The 24,902-nt window shown below is 42.3% G+C and overlaps 1 protein-coding gene across 1 annotated transcript in view; it reads right to left on the reverse strand.

The window, feature by feature from the left end:
- Positions 1 to 4,047: 4,047 nt before the first annotated feature.
- LOC309659935 (uncharacterized protein) overlaps positions 4,048 to 24,902 on the reverse strand; it is a 159,437-nt gene continuing 138,582 nt past the window's right edge. The window contains exon 5 of the mRNA XM_082460237.1: positions 4,048 to 4,467. Within this exon, the coding sequence (XP_082316363.1) occupies positions 4,344 to 4,467 (124 nt within the window). The 3' untranslated portion in view covers positions 4,048 to 4,343. The remainder of the gene's footprint in view (positions 4,468 to 24,902) is intronic.

Consider the following 24,902-nt stretch of genomic DNA (forward strand, 5'->3'; position numbering starts at 1 on the left):
TAATCTGATAAATGACAGAGATAAAATTGCTCAGAGGACAGATTATTGAGAACTTTCAATGCTAGGCAAAGTTAGGTTTTCTTTTACAGTCAGTAGGGAGCATTACAGGTTTTTGAGCAGGAAACTGACATGATTTGAGTTATGGTTTATGGAAGAAGGTAGAGATTCAAGCTAGAGGACTAGTCAGTTAATTGTAATAACCTAGGTGAGATGTAGTGAGAGTCAGAACTGGATAGTGGGAGTGGGAATTGAAAGAACAGGTGAGATGGCCAACAGGCACATGAAAAGATGCTCAACACTGATGCAAATCAAAACTGTCAATACAATGAGGTATCACCTCACACCAGTCAGAATGGCCATCATTAAAAAGTTTACAAATAATAAACGCTGGAGAGGGTATGGAGAAAAAGGAACCCTCCTACAATGCTGGTGGGAATGCCACTATGGAAATCAGTTCCATATGGAACTGTGGAAGTTCCTTAAAAAACTAAAAATAGAGCTACCATATGATCCTGCAATCCCACTCCTGGGCATATATCTGGAGAAATCTCTAATTTGAAAAGATACATGCACCCCAATGTTTATAGCAGCACTATTTACAATAGCCAAGACCTGGAAGCAACCTAAGTGTCCATCAACAGAAGAATGGATGAAGACGATGTGGTGTACATATATGTGTATATATATATTATATACACACAATGGAATATTACTCAGCTATAAAAAAGAATAAAATAATGCCATTTGCAGCAACATGGATGGACCTAGAGATTATCATCCTAGGTGAAGTAAGTCAGAGAAAGACAAGTATCACATGATATCACTTATATATGGAATCTAAAAAAATGATATAAATGAACTTATTTACAAAACAGAAATAGACTCACAGAGATAGTAAACAAACTTATGGTTACCCAGGAGATAGCGGCGGGTGGGGGAGAGATAAATTAGGAGGTTGGGACTAACAGATACACGCTACTATATATAAAATAGATCAACAACAAGGACCTACTGTGTAGCACAGGGAACTGTATTCAGTATCTTGTAATAACCTACAGTGGAAAAGAATCTGAAAAAGAATATATATATATATATATATGTACACATATATATGTATAACTGAATCATTTTGCTGTACACCTGAAACTAACACAACACTGTAAATTAACTATACTTCAATTTAAAAAATGGTTAAATAAAAGAATAGGTGAATATGAGAGATATTAATTTCTATTGATGTGTGCTGTAGGTAGTAGTAACATCATAATTGAGGCTTTAGAAAGTAATAATATTAAGATAGAAATCTCGGGTTCGAGGTGGTTGATTAAGCATACACCTTTATGGCTTCACTCCCCAAAATATATCCAAAATACTAAAGGAATAATAAAAAAGTTATCAATTCTCTTTAACCAGGATGGAAAAGGGCACAAGAGGCCTCAACATATTGGTGGAAGACTAAAAGTAGAAGAAAGAGCAGTGACTGATGGAGCGGTGCGGGGGAGACAGGGCTGACAATGTACATGCAGAGACGGCTGCAGCCAAGGAGGAAGCGGTCTACATATAGGGAGAAAAGGCAAGACTCCATAGATGTAACACTCAACTTTCAACACACCCCCAACCAACTGCCTGCAAAAGTGCCAGGTAGTCAGGTATGTAACTCCAAATGGGAGAAAGGAGGGGGTCTACTCTAAAGAAACAGAACAAACTCCTTGGGGAAAGCCAAGGGAACTATTGTGGAAGCTGGCACCTCTGGCCTTTAGGTGTCTCAAAGCAAATGTACTGTCAACTGTCCCATCACCCCTGGAGTAAATACTCCCTTTTGATCTGCTTCACTTGTGTACACAAAGCTCAAACTGTATCTGCCTGTTGCTTTATATTTAAATATGAATGAGGAACCAAAGATCTTATAACATGAAGGAGAAACATGAAGAGAAACTCATATGAAAAGACTGGAAGTAGGAGAAAATTCAGAGAATCAAAACAGAACTGTAAAAAGGACCTACAAGTCTTGTTTTATGAACGATTTCTCAAATCTCTCTGAGAATACAGTAGTTTGTAATAGCTAAGCAAAACAAGAACAGGATGCTATTTAAGAGCACTTAAAACTATGGCTACCTGAAAAATAAAACAATAGTAAATTTCTCTTCTCAGTTGGAAAGTAAAATAAAAGAAAATTTCCTAGAAAATAAAATTTAAAAGACAAAAATGTATAAAGATAAAAGAGACAGAAACTATCACCCCAATTGTTCTTATATCTGATTAATAGAAATATCAAAATAAGAAACAGAGGAAATGAAGGAAATAAAATTATAAAATAAATAAGAGAATTTCACAGAACTGAAGGACATGAGTCCTCATATTTAAAGGTCCCACTGAGTACCCAGCATGGTGAATAACAAAATGCTCACCTAGACACCTAGTTGTGCAATTTTAGAACGTCAAGGTGAAACAGAAGATCCAAAAACTTCCAAGAAACAAAAACTGAACACAAAAAAAACGGAGAATGAGACTAGGGTCAGCATCAGATCTCTCAACAGTAATGACTGAATGCAGAGAACAGTGTCTTCATATTAGGAGAGAACTTACTTAAACTTATTCTATACCCTGTCCAACCATCTTATTTGAGGATATACAGAAAGAGAGAAAAGTGGGAGAGAAGAAGTGAGGAAAAGGGAGTGAGGGAGGGAGGGGAGGAAGCGAGAGGAGAAATATATGGTATCCAGAAAAAAAACAGATCCAAGCTAGATCAGTGCAGTTCCAGTAGTTCCAGTACAACAGCTGTGCAGCAGACTAAAAAGCAGAGCAGGAGGGCAGAAGGGTCTAGAAGAAATATCTTCCAGAAAAACAAGTAGGTGGCATCAAAAGAAGGGGTTTTGTTAAATGCAGCTGTAACAAAGGCAAATAAAAAAGAGGGGGAAATACCTCACAAAGGCAATTAGAAACTCCAAGAAGAATCAAACACTAAGAAAGTAAGGAAATATAATCATTGTGAGGCACTTGGCATTGCAGTGAATAATTATTACAGAGCCATAATGATGTTAACATAGTTTATTGATTTTGAACTTTTAGGGTCAATCTACAGATGAAAAATGTAAACTTAATTACAATTGAAGAACAGAATATAAATGTTATCAACTTGACAATGTAAAAGTTACAGAGGATGGAAGTTGGGATATGGAAAAATGGAAAAAGGATGCTAATATCCTTACTTTCAAAGTGGGAAGTCAAGAAATATAGCCTGCAGGTGACAGAACTATGCATAAAAGTGTAATTTAAATCTATAATGGAAATAAACAGAAAAACTGAAAATAGAAGAAGTGTTGGGTTACATAGTGAACTAATTTCTCATCTGTCATAATAGCAAGGTTTCCCACCACCAACACTATAGAGTCTTCTGGGTCACATGGCACAAGAGGCAGGGCTGCTTCCACTGTAGCCTGGACCTGCTACGGAGCCCTTTTCTGCTGTGTCTCACTCAGAGCAGGCAGCCTTTTTGTGTCCCCCAGTATATAGACTGAAACAGTGGAATGTGTTGCCTCAAGAATCCAGAGAGGCCTATCAGGCGACCAGCCTCCTCCTTTGTGCTGGGGGTGCTTAGTGAAAAAAAAAAAAAAAAATTGTCTTTTACTTTGGGATCCCTAAAAACTTCCCAGAAGTGGTAGGTCCTTGAATCTTCATAGGATTTATCTTCCATCTTCTGGAGCATATGCATTTTTTTTGGGGGGGGGATGAATATCAGGAGTCCCACTTTTTTTTTTTTAATTAATTAATTAATTTATTGCTGTGTTGGGTCTTTGTTTCTGTGTGAGGGCTTTCTCTAGTTGCGGCAAGCGGAGGCCACTCTTCATCGCGGTGCGCGGGCCTCTCACCATCGCGGCCTCTCTTGTTGTGGAGCACAGGCTCCAGACGCGCAGGCTCAGCAATCGTGGCTCACGGGCCCAGCCGCTCCGCGGCATGTGGGATCTTCCCAGACCAGGGCTCGAACCCGTGTCCCCTGCATTAGCAGGCAGACTCTCAACCACTGTGCCACCAGGGAAGCCCCTGGAGCATATGCATTTTAACAAGACCTCCAGTGAACTAATCACCTGTTGTTCTTCCTGCCTAATCAGTGTGGTCATCCATGGAAGATGTGATATTCTTCGGGATGGCCTGGTCGTCTAGATCTCTTTGGGTTACATTATGACAAATGCAGGGGAGTTAACATAGCTTTAAGGCAAATTGTAAATAAATATTGCTGTTCATTTCACATGAATGCAGACTGTTTCTGGTTCTCTTTTCTCATTGGGATTGAAAAGAATGCATTCACCAGATTAATGGCCACATGCCATGTACTTGCAGCCACGTTAATCTGTTCTAAAACTGATACCAGGTCTGTCACAGCAGTTGCAGTCAGTGCTACTAGTTGGTTGTCCTTGCAGTCGTCTACAGTCATTCTTCAGGATCCATCCAGTTTCTTCAGCGGTCAGACTGGTGAATTAAATGAAGATATGATGGGGGCTACCACTTCTGTGTCCTTTGGTCTTTAAAGTCGGCAGTAATCTCTGCCACACTCCCTCCCCAGGATATGAGATTGGTTTTGATTTCCTATCTTGGCCCAGCATTGGAGGATGTTGGGGGAGGTTTAAGAGGTTTCCATTTAGGCTTTCTCCACTATAGCAACTCTACTCAGCAGGCTAAGGACCCATGAGGTGGTTACTCCAACTGCAAGCATATCATTTCCAATTATATACTTGGACTCTGGGGAAATGACCCCTTGGTGGATCCACAGACTCAGTGGGTCCACTGTGAGCCAGACTTTAGTCAGGACTCCGTTATTACTTGGTTCCCATAGTCCCCTATTCTAACGGGGTGGGGGGCATGATGATGCTTTGGGTCTCTAGGTATCGATGTCTACTCAGACCCTGTGTCCAATAGTCCTCAAAATATTTGATTATCCCCCGCATTGCAATGTATAGTCACTGGGGTAAATAGATCCCTTTGGGGAAAGATGAGGGGAATGATCACAGTATAACCTTGCTATGATGTCACATCTCGTGACTCAGTGGGTTCCAGATATGAAAACAGGCTCAGGTCTGGGAACTGAGCAAGAGATCATGACATTTTATGATCTGCGACTGCCCTCAGCCTCCTGCTCCTCCATTCTTGACTTTTTTTTGTAGATACTGAGAAGCATCCTTGTTGGCTGCCCATCTGCTTTGTCTTGTTCGTTCTTTATCAAGCTCAGCACCTCCCCAGCCTACTTATACTAGGATTTAACCCTAGTTATTAGCCTATCATCCAGAAGAGGAGTTGGGAGCAGCTCTTGAGGGGGTGTGGCCTCTGGGGAAGGGACCTCTGCAGCATCTTCCAGCACAGGGGAAATGTTACCTCTGACTAACAAGGAGGGAGCCAACTCTGCAAACGCTGAAAGTTTAAGGAAGTGGTGCTTGTTAAAATCTTCAGGGGCATCTGTCCTATTGATCCCATGCTGATTCAGGGTCCTAGTATTTTCCAACAAGGCCCCCGATTGTAGCATAGCAGACCTGCCTTGCTGAGCACTCAAATATCTCTGGAGCGCTTCAACTTTAACTATGAGATTTGTTTTTTGCACATTCTACTCTTAGCTGCATCTTCGTCAGCTTCCAAAGAAGCCTTCTGGCTTGTACATTTAGCTCTTAGCTGCTTACTGATGGCCCTGTTTCTCATGAGCCCTCTGCAGGGAGTCAATACATCTTATCGGTAACCAGAGGCTCCACTCTCTTTGTAGACACTGTTTCCCACGTGGTTTTTCAAATTCTTGACTCACTGCACCTGCCGTGGCCTCACCCTCCATGGAGACATTTTTATCCCCTGTGAAACCCTCAGGGATAGGACCGCTACTGTGTGACCATCTGTGCCACACACATCACTTACGATGGTGTCCTCTTGGCCCGCTGGTGATTGAAGGGGTCAGCCTCAGAACCCTATTTATTGCGCCTATCCTCAGACCAGTCCTGGCACCACTGTGTTAGTTTAGGTCCTCGTTTTACAGATAATGACACTGAGATTTAGGATTAACTCTTGGCTTAAGGATTTTGCTGAAGACCACACAGCATAGGATTTGAACGCAGGTCTGGGTCTGTGCTCTTTCCGTAAGTAAATGGGGAAGAGGTAACTGATGGATGGAGGGCACCTGAGGGTGAGCTATCTTCTGATCCTTGGCCCATACGCCAGCCTAAACAAGGCCTTGGCCCAACAGAGTTCCCAAGGAGCTGAGGGGGCCAGTGTTAGTCATTGTTTAGCCATATCATACATATTTAGCCTCTTAAATCTTTTCTGACAAATCATTTCTTTCTACTCCCTTAATCACCCTTGAATATCTTCTTATAATAAAAATACACAGAGGAAGATGTGGCTGAGAGCTGGGGCCTGTCTGGGGCGGGATTGGAGGTTGGATAAAGTCCGCAGCCTGTTTTCTGCTGAGGTGGACAGAGCACATACTACCAGCCCTGTGCAGGCACCCTGCCCAGGGACCAGCCCTGAGGGCAGCTGGCGACTCTGTCTGTTTATCCTTACAGCCTGAAAAAGACTCTTTGCCGACAAGTGTAATCTTTCTTGATAAACATATTAATTTTCTGTCTCAGCTCAGTGGAGACGATCCCTGGATCTGTGATACAAGCTCTAATAATATTTTCTATTTCTATGGTGACTTCTTCTGGGTTGGCTTAGACAGTAGAGGAGAAAGTCAGAGATGACCAGTGTCCACAAAACAGCAGTCTTTGGCCTCGAAATGAATGAGATCACACTGTGCTATTCTGCTGCCATGGACGGGCAGGCGACAACTACCAAGGGAGGGTGAGGAGCAGATGAGCAGAGTCTTGGGGCCAGTAAGTGTCCTGGGCAAGTTGACAGGTGCTTGACCAAGACCACCCCTGTTCAGCTCAGCTTACTATTGACTGCTGGTGACTCCAGCGCCTCGGAGCCAGTGGTTCATGGTACATAATAGTATCCACCTCACAAGGAGTAAATAATAAAAAGCAGATTAAGTATTAGCTCGGTGCTTTGTGACCACCTAGAGGGGTGGGATAGGGAGGGGGGAGGGAGACACAAGAGGGAGGAGATATGGGGATGTATGTATATGTATAGCTGATTCACTTTGTTATAAAGCAGAAACTAACACACCATTGTAAAGCAATTATACTCCAATGAAGATGTTTAAAAAAAAAGTACTTAGCAAGTGCCTGGCAAGTACTCAGTGCATGTTAGCTATTACTATTAAGAAACCTATTAAGTGTACCTATTTTATTCTCAGAGGATGGATTTATATTGACAGTACTTTTGAAATAGAAGTTTTGAATCCATATGCAGTTAGATCCATCAATCTTTTACTTTCTTTTTTGTTTCTCCTTCCCTATTATATGATAAATATATACCTACATTTTCTTAAAGTTATTTTATGGTTTACCTTTTTTTTAATGTTTACCTCCTTAATCCATCAGGAGTGTATATGGTATGAGGTAAGGAGATAATTTAATGTTTTTCCAAATAAACAATTTCCCCAAAGCCACATATTGATTTGAGATAATACTTTCCTCTTATACTGATTCTTCTGTGTATTTTGGGTTTACATACTACAAAGCAACTTCTATACTAACATTTCTCAATAATTTAAAGTTAATTGTTTCCCACATTAAGGATTTCTATTTAATAGTTTACATTTAAAATCCTGCTCAAATTATTACTAACTCTAGAATGGACTCCATATACTGCTGGTGAAAGAGTAATATAGACCAACTTCCTGGAGAGCAACTTGGTTTGAAAATGTTTATTTACCTAAGTTTTTCCACTCCTGGCAATTTTTCCTAATGAAAAATAAATTCAGACAAATATTTATGTATATATGTATATTTATGTATTTATGTATAAAGCTGTGCTCCCACTACTTGTAAAAGCAAAATGTTGGAAACAGTATTTTTTGAAAGGTATGGTTATGCAAATTATATTACATTTATTGAACGGAATGTTGTAAGTCATTAGAACCATATTTTTGAAAAAAAGTAATAACATAGGAAATGCATTTTTATATTACATGAAAACACAGTATATAAAATTTTATATTTAATATTATCTCATTATGTTTTTTAAAAATTAGCTTTAGTCATAGTGGCCTCTGTTCAGTTCCTTGAACAAACTCTTTCCAGCCTCAGGGACTTTGCATATTCTGATTCTTCCCCCTGGAAAATTTTTTCACCTGTTCTTTATAAGGCTGTTTTTTTTCATCCTTTAGGTCTTTGCTTAAATGCATCATTTCAGAGAAGCTTTCCCTAACTACCTTATTAAAAGATCTAGCTCCCCTCCGTCACTAGTTTCCATGTTTAAGTATCTAATTATCCATTCCACGTGGATGAATTCTGCCTACCCATTTAGAAGGGTTGCTCCTAGACATCTAAGACCATATTTTTTCTGTTTTCTTTCCAAAGCACCCATTCCTGTGATCTGAATGCATTGAATATACACTGAATATTGCCCAACCCATTTTTCCATTTCCTAATAATTTTAAGTCACCTGATACATCCTTTAAATAATCGATACACAAAAGCATCAAACTGGTCCCTTATTTTACACCACTCACAAAAATTACCTAGAAATGGATAAAAGACTTAAATGTAAGACCTGAAACCATAAAACTCCTGTAAGAAAACATATGGAAAAGCTCCTTGACATCGATCTTGGCAATTATTTTTTGGATATGACACCAAAATCACAAGCAACAAAAGCAAAAATAAACAAGTGGGACTACATCAAACTAAAATGCTTCTGCACAGGAAAGAGAACTATCAACAAAATGAAAAGGCAACCTACAGAATGGGAGAAAATATTTGCAAATCATATGTCTGATGAGGGGTTAAGATCCAAAATATATAAGGAACTCATACAACACAACAGCAAAAAAACCCCAAATAATCTTATTTAAAAATGGGCAAAGGACCTGAACAGACATTTTTCCAAAAAAGATATACAAATGGCCAACAGATACATGAAAAGGTCCCCAACATCACTAATCATCAGGAAAATGCAAATCAAAACTACGATGAGCTATTACCTCACCTGTCAGAATGGCCATCATCAAAATGACAAGAGTTAACAAATGCTGGGGAGGGTGTAGAGAAAAGGGAACCCTCTTGCACTGTTGCTGGGAATGTAAATTGGTGCAGCCACTATGGAGAACAGTATGGAGGTTCCTCAAAAAATTAAAAATAGAATTACCATATGATCCAGCAATTCCACTCCTGGGTATATAACCAAAGGAAATGAAATTACTATCTCTAAGATATATCTGCACCCCCATGTTCATAGCAGCATTATTTACAATAGCCAAGACATGGAAATAACCCACGTCCACTGATAGAAGAATGAATAAAGAAAATGTGATACATATATATACATATATAACGTTCTGTTTTATATATATGACATAATATTATTCAGCCATAAAAAAGAAGGAAATCCTGCCATTTGAATGAAACTTGAAACATTATGCTAAAATGAAATAAGTCAGAGAAAGACAAATACTGTATGATCCCACTTATATGTAGACTCTAAAACACTAAATTCATAGGAACAGAATAGTTTGGTGGTTGCTGGGTGGGGCGGGGAGCACTGTAACAATGGTCAAAGGGTACAAACTTCCAGTTAAAAGCAGAATAAGTTCTGGGGATCTAATATACACAGCATGGTGGCTGTTGTTAATAATACTGTATTGTAGTATATTTGAAAGTTGCTAAGAAAGTAGATCTTAAAAGACCTTGCCACACACAAAAAGTGTACCTATGTGAGGTGACGAATGTGTTAACTAACCTGATTGTGGTAATCATTTCACATATATACGAATATCAAACCATCACATTGTACACCCTAAACTTAAACATTGTTATACGTCAATTGCACCTCAAAAAAGCTGGAAAAAAAAAATAAGCATTTCAGTGTGGAGACACTGTTACCAAGACAACCTGTGCAGAGGAATTAAGTTGCTGATGATCAAACTTAAGGTAGTTGTAACACATGAAACAGTGACGAAATTCTGGAGGGTGTATGTCAACAGCCATGGTCCTCTCCCCCACCTGCGTTCCTTTCAATTCATGTCAGAAAGAGGATGAGAGTCTGGTGAGAGTGAAGTCAGTCTGGGAGAGTCAGATGCAGTTTTTCTTCTAGGTAGATGGGGCCCTTGATAATTGGACCCAGGTGCCTGGGAGAGAGGCCACAAAGCTTTCAAGGTGTAATCAAGCCTACTCAATTTAAGATTATAAACAGCATGTGTCCTTTGCTTGTCAGAGCTCTCTGGGCCTCAAATCTGACAGGAATGTCCAGTTCTTCCCTTCAGACTAAATTCCTCGCCTCCTCCTGCTGTTTCCCACAAACCCAATTCCCATGGCTTTTATTCTTCCTGCTGCAGAAGGGGTACTGCTTCAGTCCCTTTTGCCAAACCCAGAATCAATCAGATGTATCTCCAGCCCGTGAAACCCAGTATCAAGGATTCCTGGGTGGAGCTCCAAATGGGCAAAGAGATGGAGTCCGGGCCCTCTGCACAGATGGAGTTTGCCCACAGCAGCCCTGTGCAACGCAAGATCATGGCGATAACTACCTTGGCAAACTTCGCAGTGGCTGCCAAGCTCCCAGCACGATGTCTGGCCTATTGGAGTTCAAAAATCCACACGAAGGACTCATCACAGCCGACACCTGACATTCACAGGTTAAGAACTTGCAGTTTTGACAATTCTGCCCAAACTTTAGGATCCATGAAATGCCAGTCTTTCATTTTCTTGAAGCTCCAATTTGAATTTCCTCTTTGTGAGGCTAATCCGTGGGGACTAGTGATTGAGCAGAGTCGACTGCTCAGAGTCCAGAGTTCAAAGCAACTTGGTATATTTTCTTATATCACAAGGGCAGGGATATAAACTCTCCTTAGAGGACAGAAGGGACTCCTAACATTTTCACTTACACCCTGCTGTAATTTCTGGGGGAAATTATATGCTATAGAGGTATGTACAAAAGTGGAGCTCCACAAGGAGATCCTCTGGATTTTCATGGGTCTGTTATGGTCCTTATTTTCTAACTCTTCCCCTAGGTTTTAAAATAGAGCAAGACAAACTCCATGTCCTCTTGCAGACAAGATTCATTTAGTGTTTTCAGGCTGTCAGAGGGTCAGGAAAGGAGCTTAGAAGAGGGTCCCTTTTATAGACCTTAGCTACAGAGGTGGGCAAACCTGCGATATGCCCCCAAACTGTGTCCACAGGGTCACTTTCCCTCCACCAAAGGGAAGAAAGCTCCTGTTGCAGGCTGCCCAGGCGTCAGCTGTTGGCAGGCCAGGGCTGGCCTCCAGGGACCCTGCCCCCCACGCCCACGTGGAGGTGGTTAACACAGGGCCTCCTCCCCTGTGGAGAATTAATTGGAAATGTTACACTCCAAGAGGAAAAACAAGAGTAATGGAAAAGGCATCTGTGTGTGACCAAAGGCTTAACTGAAAACAGGCTGTCTCCGCTCCCAGGCTGGGAAACCGGGGAGGAGAAGCAGCCCAGGAGAGAGCAAGCGTGGTGTGCATCTGGGGATGGAGTGACGTGGTCTGTGTGTGTAAACTGAAGGCATCTGAGGGGGCTGGGAGGTTCGGGGGAGGCAGTGGGGAGAGAGGGAAGGTGGGTGTGAAGAACGAGGAATAAAGCACAGCTGTGGTGGGTGGCTTCTACTTTCTTCTGGGTTGGGGCGGGGTGATGGAGGCAGGATACACTAAGGTTTTATCTGGTGGCTTCTTAGGAAACTGGGGCTTTTGATTAATAACTTAAGTAATTTGACAAATGTACACTCAGTCCTGCTTTAGTTGTCTCTCCTCCTCTCTTCTGAACTCATTCCTATCCAGATAAGCCCACCCTTTCCCAGGCTCCCAAACCCAGCTTCTCTTGGCTGCCCTTCTACCAGTCCCATTACACTGACCTTATTTTAATAGAGAACCATTTTTCTCAAACCAAACTTATGGGGACTGTAAGTCCAAATATTGGAAAGAGTCTCTTGGCTTGCTATGTCTCTGGGCCCAGTCTATTGTTTTCAAATATATTAATTCATTCCATAAACTTTTACTGAGCCCATTCTGGGCCAGAAGTGATGCCAGGCACTGGAAATAAAGACACAGTCACTTTCCTCTAGCCTAGTGAGAGACAAATACGTGAGCAATTGGGATACAAGGTGAGAGAGTCATGAAATCCCAGAAGAAGGGCCCCTGACTCAGTGTTAAGAGAGGTGAAGACTTCTTGGAGATGACATTTGAACTGACTCTTGAATGGTGAGTGGGAGTCGCAGGCACTAAAGAGGAAAAGGGGAACTTGGAGAAGACGACTTGGTTCACATCCCAGGACTGCTTTTTCCAAATTGGGGGAGCCCAAGTTTGGTCATCTATGTACTGTCTCTAGTAACAGACATTTTTTGAATTTTTTTAATGCACAAAAAGAACTACCCCCCAGGGGGTTATGAAGATTATAAGACAACATAAACTACAAAGTGCTATATGTAGCCCAGCCTTCTGGTTTCTCAGTCCCAGCGGCCTTCATCCGTATCTTGTTCTCTTCAGCACCCTCCTGCGTGACCACACTGCAGACCTCTCAGTGCCCAGCTGCTCGACTTCTAAGATCTCAAACCATGAAAGTCCTTGAGCCTCTCACCTTCCCACCTCTGTCCCACCCGTGCCAATGCTGGGCTGCCTCTGTATCCCCTCTGTGAACTTCAGTCCCTTGATATTCCCCAGCTCAGTTCATCTGATCCATGACCTTATTTGCCTTTTTCCCCCTGTGAGAGGCCATGGTCAGCAAACAAGTGGCCTCTCTGGCCTCATCCACACCCTTACCTCTAGGCTTCCACTTACGTATCTCCAACCCTTGCTCAACTGCACTGTCTTCTTCAGATTCCTGCTCCTGTCGTTTGTGCCACCTACAGAAAGCCCAGACTGCTTAGTTCCATTACACTGGATGCTTTCCAATTGCCAAGGAGCCCTTGCTACTTCTTAGTTACCTTTTTAATTTGTTCCCATTGAAATAAGTCAATGTATGCAAAGGGCCTAGCACTTAGCCTGAAACATAGTAAAAGCCCAACATGTTCACTTCCCTGTCCTCTTCCTCTGACTCCTTATCACATAAGGGTACCTAATCCAAGCCTTTTTTATTCCTCTCACATCTCTGATTGCCTCAGGCCTAAGCTTTTGCCATCTTGCACAATCTTGTTCTACTTCCAAATTCTCAGCTTACACATAATGATTGAGAGAACATGGCCTCAGACAACTAGCCTGGTCTAGTCCTGTCTCTAAGCCTCAGTTTCCTCTTCTGTAAAATGGAAATTATAATAGATATTATAAAAAGTACCCATGCCATAGGTCTGTTCAGATGATTAAATGAGATAATATGTGAAGTGCTTAGTACAGGATCTTTTGCACAGTGTACTCTATAAATGTTAGTTGCTGTGATGGCAACGATAATTTTTTATGCCATTTAAAGTTTTTTTATCTTCTCTGTTTCAGAGAAATAGAGTTGCCAAGAACAAACTTGTGCATCAGATTCTATCCTCTCCCATTCCTTAGAAGACCTTCCTCTACAATGAACCTCTCTTACTTCAAACGCTTCCTTCCCACTGGCTTCGACTTCTGAACCTACAAGCACGTCAAGTCTTCCCCATCCTTAAAAAAAAACAAAAAATCACATCCCAGCTGGGATATCTCCTCCAACTTTCTATATCTACTCCTCAACTCACTGTCAAACTTATCCCGATGGTATTTATAATGACAATCTTTCTCTCCACCACCCCACCTCCAGCGCTCACCCATAAATCCCTTGAAATATGGCTTCTACACTCAGCAGTCCACAAAGCCAAAAATAGCTTTCTTAAAGGTCACTGACCTTTTCTCAACCTTCATCCTTCTCAAATCATCTCTGCAGCATCCTCTGATGTTGGTCACCCCTGTCCTCTGACATGCTTGACTCTACCTCTCCTGGTTGTGCTCTCTCCTCTCTGACCACCCATTTGTTTTCTTTTCTGGCTCTGCTTCCTCCTGTACATACTTGAACATACATGTTTCTAAGAATCAGACCTCAATCCCCCCTTTTTGTTTCTTGCTTTACATGGTCTCCTAGGACAAACTCATCTGCTTCCATGGCTTTAATAGTCACCTCCCTGGTAATATCTCTCAAATCTTTGTCTCACTGGCGCAACTACTTTGAAAACCAGTTTGGTGTTATCTTGAAGAGCTGAACATTTGTGTGCTGTATGACCCAGCAATCCCACTTACACTTGGGTTTAAGCCCAAGAGTAACTCTTACACAGATGCACCAGGAGACATGTGAAAAATTGTTCATAGCTCACTGCTCAGAATAGCAAAGAAACTGGAAACAACTCATATACTTAATGACAACAGATAAGTAGTATATTTTCACCCAATGGAATATTATACAGTAGTGAAAACTAATGGTATTCAGCTTCACATAACAGGTATGAATCTCAGTGACATAATGTTGAGTGACCAAAGAAAGTTCCAACAGACATTATAGTATAACCTGTTTATAAAGTTGAAAACCAAGAAAAATCAGTCAATTTACTTTATTAGATTTACTTTTTTAGATACATGTAATAAAACAGAAAACAAAGGAAAGGAATTATAGACACAGAAGTCAGGATAATGGTTTCCTCTGAGGTGGAGGGATGGGATATGGATGACCAATTGGGTAGGTGTGGGTTACTGGTAATGGTTGGTTCTTGTGTTGGGCTATAGTTTCACAGTGTTCATCGTATTAGTAAAGGTTAAATAAAATAAGATAGGGTCATGCATGGACCAGTGATGAAGAAAATCTAGTTCTAACTTGTCTCCTAAACTCCATTCCTGTTTTTCTACCTTCTTACTAGCATCTTCATTTGATTATTTCATTGGCTCTTGAAACTCAAAATGTGGAGAACTGACTTTATATTCATCTTCAAATTTGCTTAGCCTACCTAATTCCAAATTTTTATAAATAACCTTCATCTCCTCCAGGGCAGTTTGGCCTATACCTAGACTTCTAAAAGACTCTCTGTTTCCCCTTAATTCAGCTATTTGCCAAGTCTTACTTTCATCCTCAGAAAAATGCATCCAGAAAAAGGCAGAGCCAGAATTTTGACGTATACTGTTTGTTGACACAGCCTACACTTTTAATCACCTCTGTGATAAAAAGTGGTGATACTGGCTCAGAGTGACCCCTAGGCAACGACCTCTGGCACTGAGGCCTGAGGATGCATCGGCTCTTCCCAACAGGGAAGATGAAGCACCGATCCACTCTTACCGTAGCCCCTACCTTCTGTTGAGTGCTGGCCTCTCCAAATCCAGGCTGCTGGGCACCCAGACCCACCCCCTGAAGTCCTGCCCAGTGTCTGGCTTTGACAAAATTTGCCAGGCCTGTTGGACACCTCTTAAGGCCACCCGGTAGGGAGGACGGCTACACTAGGCTCAGTGTTGGTGGGAATAAACAGCTCTTGTGAGCAGCTGGGATCAAGGTAGACTCCGCCAGATGGAATCCCTGGCTTTTTCTTTTCTCGGGTCCTGCTGAGCAGCAGTCTCCAGGAGCAGCCATAGAGTACAGCGTCACTGGGTTCCTACAGCAGCAACGGGGAGGACAGGCTGGGGCCAGGAGGGAGGAAGGAGGTTGTGAGCACAGTCTCAACAGCCGCTTCTCCGCCTGGAGAAGTGATTATTCCTAATAAGGACACAGCAGTTCCTGTTTACAGTTGTCCCAAACATCCCTCACACCACAACCTGTTGCGAAATATACGCCAAGGCCCAGGAACCTTTTCTGTTTAAAGACTCCTCTGACTTTACAGCTGGTTACGTCTGCAACCTTGCTGGATTCTGGCCTCTGCTCCCTTATAGAAGAGGCACTTTCTCTCTCTCCATCTCAGCTCTGCCCTCTTCTCCCTCTTTTGTGTCTATCCGCAGGGCTCCCCTTTTGAGTCTAAGCATGTGAACAATGAACACCTACAGACCGGACCGTCTGGCGAGATCATTAGCATTTCTTCAGAGGTCTGGTCACCAAACACAGGAATTCTTCAAAATGCAAAGTAGACAATTCCTAAGAGATTGCCTGTACAGGGAATTTATGTAATTCAAATCCTAGGGCTTCAGGTTCTGTGACAGGAGGCGTTTCCTGACTGGCTCGGCCGTGCATGAGGAGGTAATCAGCACAGGGGATGAAGGGTCTCAGGATACAGAAGGGAGAAACCTTCTATAAGACGTTTTCTTTCTTTAGGCAGCTTGGGGAAACCCTGTTTTCTTTTGAAACACTCAACAAACATTTATTAAGGAGCTACAGTATAAAATCATGCTGTTTCCAGGACTGTTGCCTTCTTGAGATTTTAAAAGAACTAGACCCTTGACTATAACTTTCTTTTCCTCCTTTCCTCTTCTTCTCACCCCCTCTTTACCTCCTTCATCAAAGGGACCTAGCTCCCACTCTAAAGACGGGGGCTATTTAAAAGTATTTTCAATCGCAATGAAGGGAAAGGACACTGTTCTGGAATCCTCCGTGATAGGAGCCAGGTCTGCAGATAATTAGCTCTGGGACCTTGGGCGAGGGATGAAATTCTTAATCTACAGGGTAGAGATGAAAACAGTTAACTCATAGAGGGGCTATGAGAATAAAATGAGATAATGTATGTCGAACACAATACAGTTAGCATTTTAATGATCGATAAATGATGGCTGTTGTTATTTTTATTAATGTCATTGTCTCATCTAACTGGGACTCATCGAAGAAACTTATCCATGGAGAACTCAACCGAAAAATAGTACGTCAAAAGACAAAGGTCTCTGAGCAGCTAAAATTAGTGTCTGTGGGCTGAAACACAAATATTTTTTGCATATAGAATTCAATACTGCATATAGATTTAATATTGCATGTAGAATCCTATCAAGCTCACAGCAGATGAGGAGCAGCAAACTAAACAGGGAAGCAGGTGCAGAGCATCAAAGTGTGAGAGCTGAATTCTGATGATTAGAAACTAGAACTACAGAATTAAGACATAAGAATTACAACCACACACTATTCAGAGACATTTAGAATAGGGCCATTTATTGACTACCCAATGGGTGATGGATACTCTATTGGGTGTACTGGGCATATTGTTCTATTTAATCTTCACAGCAATCCTCTGTAGTGTGTATTTTATCCCTGTATTACAAAGGTAAACGTGGAGGTTCACTGAGTTTATAAGACATTTGTCACCAAGCTAGGAAGGGGGTATACCTCAGAGCCTGCCTGCATTTAAAGCTCCCACATTTTTGATACTCCACACTCTTTCCCATATAGTTTTTTAGATCTCTAAAGGTCCCAAGTCTGCTTGTCTGTCCTCCCTCCCTTCCTTCTTTCCTTCCTTTCTTCCTTCTATTCGTCTACTTGATAACTGAAACAAGAGTCCCTGATCTCAGGGTACTTTAAAAAAATCTTATTTTGAATGATTTTAGACTCTCAAGAAGCTGCAAAAATAGTTCCTATGTACGTTTCTCCCAGCTTCCCCCAATGATATCATTTTACATTAGTCCGTGATCAAAGGGAAGAAACTAATGCCAGTACATTGCCACTAAATGGACTACAGACCTCATTTGGATTTCACTAGTAGTTTTTGCAGCATTCACTTCTCAATGAACTTATTGTCTAGTATTTCTCTTATTGTAACATAGTTTGTAATTGGCATTCCTCAAGTGAAATTAAGTTTGTATTTAAGAAGTAAAGGAAAGGTATATGCCTTTGGAAGAGATTTCATTCAAGATCACTGAAGTAAAGTTTTGGCACTTAAAGGGGTAAACCCTTTTCTCTCTGTAACATTTAGCTCTTCATAACAATAAATTTTCCAAAGCATTCTAGATAGCCAGAGGAGATAGTCTATAATTTCTCTTCATAGGAGGAAACTGGCCAAGTCTTCAGCGACACAGAAATCTCATAAAGAATTTAGCCCCTGTTCAAGGTGTCCATATTTAACTGTGCAGAGGTTTTCCCACCATGGTGCTCTTCTGTTTCCAAAATGCATCAGGACGCCACACTGTGGGGGTGGAATATTTAAGTCTGGCTATCTCCTCAATTCCTTTCATGTGTGCATGGAATCTAAGTGCTGGAGTTGGGCATTTCTGAATACAATTTTCCATATGTAGAGCCACCACTACCCACTGAAGCACACACATCTGATCTAGCTTTAGGGGCTGTGAGATCACTCGTTCCTCTCACTTTGAGAACACTTAGAGTGATCAAAAGTGAGACACAGTGGTGTGCTAGTTCTGATCTAGGCGTGCTCAGGCCAAGGGAGCCCCCTGTTTCTGCTGATCTCATGTCAGGCCAGAATGGAGCCCCTTCCACAAGGGCTTTCATGCTCTCTCACCTCATTTTTCTCTCCTTTTTGCTGCGTGTGTATGAACTTTCTAGGCAGCCATTTTTTTTTTCTCCCCAGATGAATAAAGGCCTCCCTTAGTGCCATTTTACAGAGATGTCTCACCAGATTTAGCAGGTAGGTTCCAAATTGGCCCTGACACCTTCCCTCTCAACTGCTTTTCTCCTCTGTAATCTCTGTTTTTGCTAATATCATCACCATCCTCTGAGACACCGAGACTTGAACCTTCAACGGTTTCCTTAATGCTGCCTCGTCCTTTGCCTCTCACGTCTGCTCAGGGCTCAGTGCTGTTGATTCCATCTCTTGCTTATCTCTCCTTCTGTCCTGTCATTTCCATTCACACTCCCTTGAATATCGGGCGGGCAAGAAGGAAGCTGGCCACTCGCCTGTGCCAGACTGTGAACTCTCTGAGGGCGCATCTTAGCCACCACTGTGGCTCTGAGACAGCTGGGCCATGCTTGGCAGGTGGCAGGCCTTCAGTGCTATCTGCTGAGTGGTTAACTCGGAAGCTGAATATCATCTCTGGAGGACTCATTCCCCAGGCATGGCTCTGCTCATTTTAGGCTGGGCTCCAAGGTCACAGAGGAGAAAGGACGATGGAGAGGCAGGCCAGGTGGCCTGGGGAACATGGGTCTCCTTATGCCTCTGCTTCTCACCACTTGCTTAGGCCACTGCTAACTGCCCAATGGCCATCTTCCTTTCTCCTGTTACCCCCAAACTTCTATGTCCCCACGGTGGAACAGGTGAGCCTATTATCTAAGGGTTGACGGTTGTGGATTCAGATTTCCTGTTAACTATTCTCAGCAACATGCAGTCACTCATTCAACAACTATTCACTGAGTTTCTTCTTTGTGTTAGGTGCACTGCATACTTTCTCTATTGCTCACTCATTGTGTTTATACGGGACATTTATATACATTGTGTGTGTGTGTGTGTGTGTGTGTGTGCGTGTGTGTATCAGCATTGCTTTGAAACTCACCCACCCCAGCCATTTCACCATTTCACCTGTAAGTGAACCAGAACTCAGAGACCAAAGTGGTGGCTCTCAGTTTTCAGGGCCAATTTGGGGCAGAGCCTTAAGAGATAACAGGACACCCTACGTTTCCTGCCTCATTCCCTGCCCTGAGATCAATCAGATCATTGAAAATCCATCCCATAGAACTACATCTTTGAGCTGCATTTCTGGTGGTTTTTCTTTGCCAGATACTTTCAAACTTCAAAAGTTGTCTCTAACACCCTAGGATTTATGTCTTATCTGCCTAAGAAGATAATCAGGCCACAGCCAGGCATTTTGCAGGATTACATGTGGAACATGCATCTGGGGTACTTGTTGTAAAATATGCTTGGGAGTCTCCAGACAGATTAAGCTTTGTCACCATTGGGTACTGAAGGGTCACAGAGTCTGCCAAGCCTGGGACTTTCAGCTATGCTTTGATTCACTGAAGAGACAGGGATGTGAGCCTGGACTGTGCTGGCTCTGAACCCCTTAAGCCCTGCAAAATTAGGATTCTGGAAAGGCCCTCACATCTTTTTGTGTTAAAGGCAATGTGTTTTAAGAAAAACACACCTTCCTGTTTTTTATGCTGAAAGCAAGGTTTTTATACTTCCAAATAATGCTCATAAAGTTTCTTAGACATCAAACAGATCTTGCATAACAGTATTTTGATGATTTAAGGGTAAGTAAGCATATGCATTAAATGTCCCTTACAATACACAGGTGTTTTAAGATTATGGGGGGAAAGTGCTTGACAAAAGGCACACTGGGTTTCACGAATCCCTGAATGTTTGAAAAATAGGTCATTTGATGAATTCCAAACAAAACCAGGTTCTCCCATCTATGGGAGAACGCAGCGAGCCAGTTTTCTGTATTTCCAAGGTAAATGGTCTGCCTGATCCTGGAAAAGAACAGCAGCCCTCACTCCTGCAAGTGTGCCCTACACCGTGAGCCATGGTTTTCAGTGGAGAAACTGGAGTGAGGTAACGGCTGCAGGCGCACCAGTTAACCCTCCAGAGTGGCCTGATTTACAGCTGCTCTGGGAGCCTAACAATCTCTTGATTTTGTACACACATAATGTCTCAGCCTTCCCACCCACAGATGTGTTAGGTAGCATTAAAGACTTTTCCACTGGGGCATGTGAAACCTTGGCTTTGGTCCAAGCCAAAATTCAGCCAACCCTTGGGCATTATAATTGAGTTCTAAATAGAACTTGGCATCATCCTAGGGTCTCTCAATCAATCAACTGACATTAAATGCCTACTAGAGCAAGGCAGTACTGGGGGGATGGTGTATGGAGGAGGAAGGGCATAAAAAAGTTCAGAAACTCAGCAGACCAAGTCCCAGTTTCAAGTAGCTAATGATCTAGCTAAGGGGCTGAAACACATGGGAAATTATCAACTATCACCAGGCAGGTACAGATAAGGAATGCTGGGCTAGGAAGGCTCTCTGAAAGAGGAGAGACTTGTGATGGGCCTTGAGGACTGAGCTGGTTCATTCACTTGTGAGAATTCACTTGTGAAATGTTTATTGACCACCTACTATAAGTAACACCCTGGGCTAGTACTGGGGATACAGAAGTGAACCAGACAGGACTGGTCCTTGCCCTTGGACAGCTTGCACTTGACTTGGAAGATAGGCATCAAACAGCTAATTACATCATTTATCCTTAATTGTAATTCTGAGTACTAACAAAGAGAAGGACAGGGTCCTGGGAGAAGCCTCTAGCAGGGGTATTTGACCAACATTACATGAGCTGAATTGTCCTAGACTCCTGAAGTGTGGTCCATCCACCAGCTTGGTATACATGCAGAATCTCAGGCCCCTCCCCAGTGCTAGTGAATCAGAATCTGCATTTTTAACTCAATGCCAGGTGATTCTTAATGCACATTAGATTTCTAGAAGCAGTACTAAGATAACAGTATGCAGCAAGAGAGCAGAGGACTCCTGGATCGCACGAGTGTTCAAATATCTGGATTAAATGGAACAGACACCCCTTTTCCTGGATGATAGTTCTACACCTGAATCAAATGTGGAGGATTCTGTATCCCTTGCATAGATGCTGAAGGATACCCAAGGTCAGTTAACAGGTCACTCATCTGTGCCTCTCATGGGGGGCCTCTTTGTCTACTTGTATCTTATTTTCAATTATACGTCTACTGGGTCAGGATCCCTGTTCCAAAATAGGAGATCTGCTCTGTTTGGCATCCATATTTCCCTCCTGTTTCCTTCCCTCCACTCTCAGTGCTGGCTAATGCGTTCCAGATGAGGTGCGAGCAGCTGCTAATTGTACCCGGATCAGCCTTGATTTGTGTTTCAGTCAGCAAGGCACCTCACTAATGGGTCTGAAACTTGGCAGCAGGCCTGGGACCAGTGTCAAAGGAAACAGATCCAAAAGGCACACCGAGAAAGGCAAGGAGACGGGGAGTGGATGGAAAAGGTTTGGAGGATGAAAGGAGGAGGAGGGAATCAAAGGGACAGGAGAGAACTAGAGCAGTTTTTTGGGGGAAATCACCAGAAAAACAGATGGGGGAAAGCAGGGGATGTGGAGGAGGCGGAGAGCTGCAAACCCAGGAAGAAGGGGTGGGAGAGGCAAAGGGGAAGGGAGCGCGGGCCTCTGTACTTCTGAGAGGAGGCAAGATAATCGCACTGTATTTTGTGATGCGATCCTGAACGCTGACAATGCCTGGGGTTGCTCACCCACCCCGCTGTCCACGTAACGGTGACACTGTACACCAGGGGAGGGGGGGTGTGTCAGATAGGGCAGCCCCCTCCTTTCTGCAGGCAGTAATCTGACACCTCTCTGTTCTCTCTGGCCCCCAGCTTTCCAAGGGCTTGGCAGGGAGCACTGAACTCTGACAGCAGCCAGCGAGTGAAGGCTCAAGTTCCAAGCCTGACAGAGCTGGGGGCCCAGACACACCTTGGCTTTATGAGCTCAGGCCCGAGGAAGGGCCTCTCCTGGCTTGAGCTCCGGGAGCCTAATTTCCTGGAATCGACTTGGAGAGGGGGCCTTGTTAGGGGAAGCTAAGAACTGAGGCCTAAGCGCTTTCTGAATTGTACACGTTCATTGTACTTATAAATATATATATATATATATATATATAATATATATATATATATATAATATATATATATATATATAATATATATATATATATATATATATATTATATATATATATAAAAGAAACCTGTGTAAGAGGAGGAAATCCACTTGCCAATATGAATTCCAAATTGTTTGAGTGGGGGAGAGTCCACATACATGCAAATTTGTGCAGGGAAGAGAGGGTAAGGGAAGAATAGGGAGACAGATGATCAAGAGGCACAAGAACAAGGAACAGATGGAGATCACCAGTGGACAAGCTGAACCTTCCTTAGGGCATCAGGAAGCAGTGCCACACCCACCCCTGCCCCGAGCAAGAAACAAACAAGCCTGCGTTTTGGAGAAAAAAAATTAATACTTCCAAAAAAGCATTTGTGTTCAAACAAAAACTTGTATGAAAAAGTTCATAGCAGCACTATTTACAATCTCTGAAAGATGGAAACCACCCAAATATCCATCCACTGATGAGTGAATGGATAAACAAAATGTGGTATATTCATATAGTGGAATATTATCTAGCCATAAGAAAGAAATGAAGTACTGATGCATGCTACAACAATGATGAACTTAGAAAACATTATGCAAAGTTAAAGAAGCCAGACACAAAAGATCACGTATTGTATCATTTCATTTATATAAAATATCTAGAAATGGCAAATCCATAGTGACAGAATGCAGTTTAGTTGTTGCTGTAGGCTTGGGGGAGGGGAGAATGGGGAATGCTTGCTTAATGAGCATGGAGTTTCCATTTGGGGTGATGCAAAAGATCTGGAACTAGATAGTGGTGATGGTTGTACAACTTTGTGAATGTACTTAGTGACAGTGAAGTGTACATTTTAAAATGGTACATTCTGCGTGGTGTGTCTTTTACAATTAAAAAATGCCCCAAAAAAGCATCGAAATAATCATTATTGTCAAAATCTGAAAAAAACAATTTGTTCTCCCATAAATTTGTTTTATAGTTAGGTACTGCTTTTATTTTGATTCATGTTTGGAGGGGTGGTATTATAATGTCTCTAACTGTTGCAATATGACCCTAAAAGGGAAAGACAGAATAAGAAGTTCTGATGAAGAAAGGAAAAGGGTGATGGGAAATAGGAGGGGAAAAGTCAAAGAAAGCCAGTTACCTATAGGGTAGAAAATAAAAGAGCAGAGATGGTCTCCAAAGAAAGGTGGCCAGGATGAAGTGGGGAGAAACAAATGTTTCATCTGGGAGAGAAAGAAACCTCAGACATAAAAAGAGAGAAGTAGAGAACAAGGCAAATCTTTGAGTGGTGCCAGACAGCATGGAAAAGAAACTTAGATGAACGAAAAGAGATTCTTAAGTCAAAACAAAACAAAAACAAAACTACCAAAAAACAACAGAAAATGTCAGTTCTTCATCTCACACCCCCTTTTATTTTCCTTGGGATGAGCTCTTAGAGCCATGAGGTGCCATAAATATGGGGGCTAGGATCTGAGGGTGCGTGTTCTGTGGGGATAGATCCCTCCTCTCTATAAGGTGGACCTTCTTAACTAAGGCCATTACCCAACAATGGCTGGTCTCCCTACCCTGTGATATGACTAAGCAGAGACTGGACAGGCCCCAGTCAGACATGTAGAAAGGGGAGCTGTGCACTGAGCAGGCAGTCAGGCAGGATCATTTCTGAAATCTCTCTCAGTTCTGTGACCTTGCCTGTGAATGGTTCTAAACCGAGTGCAGGCACCTAACAAAAGGAGGTTGGTCACTAGGTCAGGGGATCAGTCCGTCAATGTTTACCACACACAAGTGCTCTATTTAAAAGAGGATTTGTTGGAGGGACTTACAAGGCCCTGCCTTGTAGAGAGCTGTTAGACAGGAAGTACTGAGGTTGAGATGGTAACTTTCTGATATTATTATGTATCCAGGTAGATGGGATATACGGATTTTTTAAAATATGTTTTAATTTGAAAATGCACAGAAAAAAGATGAAAATAAAAATCACCCATAATGCCATTACTCTGGCAGTTATAGCTATGCATAATTACCTATACTTAGATTATACTGAGCGTACTGTTTCATGTGAATATCTTTCTAGGTCAGCAGTCTTCAACAACAGTATCATGATGTGTGTGTGTGTGTGTGCACACGTGCATGTACGCCAGTGTGTTCAAAAACTTTATGATGAAAACAAAATAGGGAGATGGGAGCAAGAACGTGATGCTGGGCAGACAGTATGGGCTTCTTTTGCCAAAGAAAGCACAGAAGTTGCACCCTGTTTTGCACAAACCATCAGTGTTTGGGAATGGTCCTGAGGACGATCGTGAGCCTGTTGCAGCAGGGACTATACCTTCAGCCTTGGTTCTGGAATGAAGACAGTGTGGGCCTACAGCCATGCACGCGGGACATGTAGCATGAGCAAGAAACAGACCTTTGTGTTGTAAGCCAAACACA

Source organism: Balaenoptera physalus, assembly GCF_965194825.1.
Source record: "Balaenoptera physalus genome assembly, chromosome: 4".
In the NCBI taxonomy this organism is placed as follows: domain Eukaryota; kingdom Metazoa; phylum Chordata; class Mammalia; order Artiodactyla; family Balaenopteridae; genus Balaenoptera; species Balaenoptera physalus.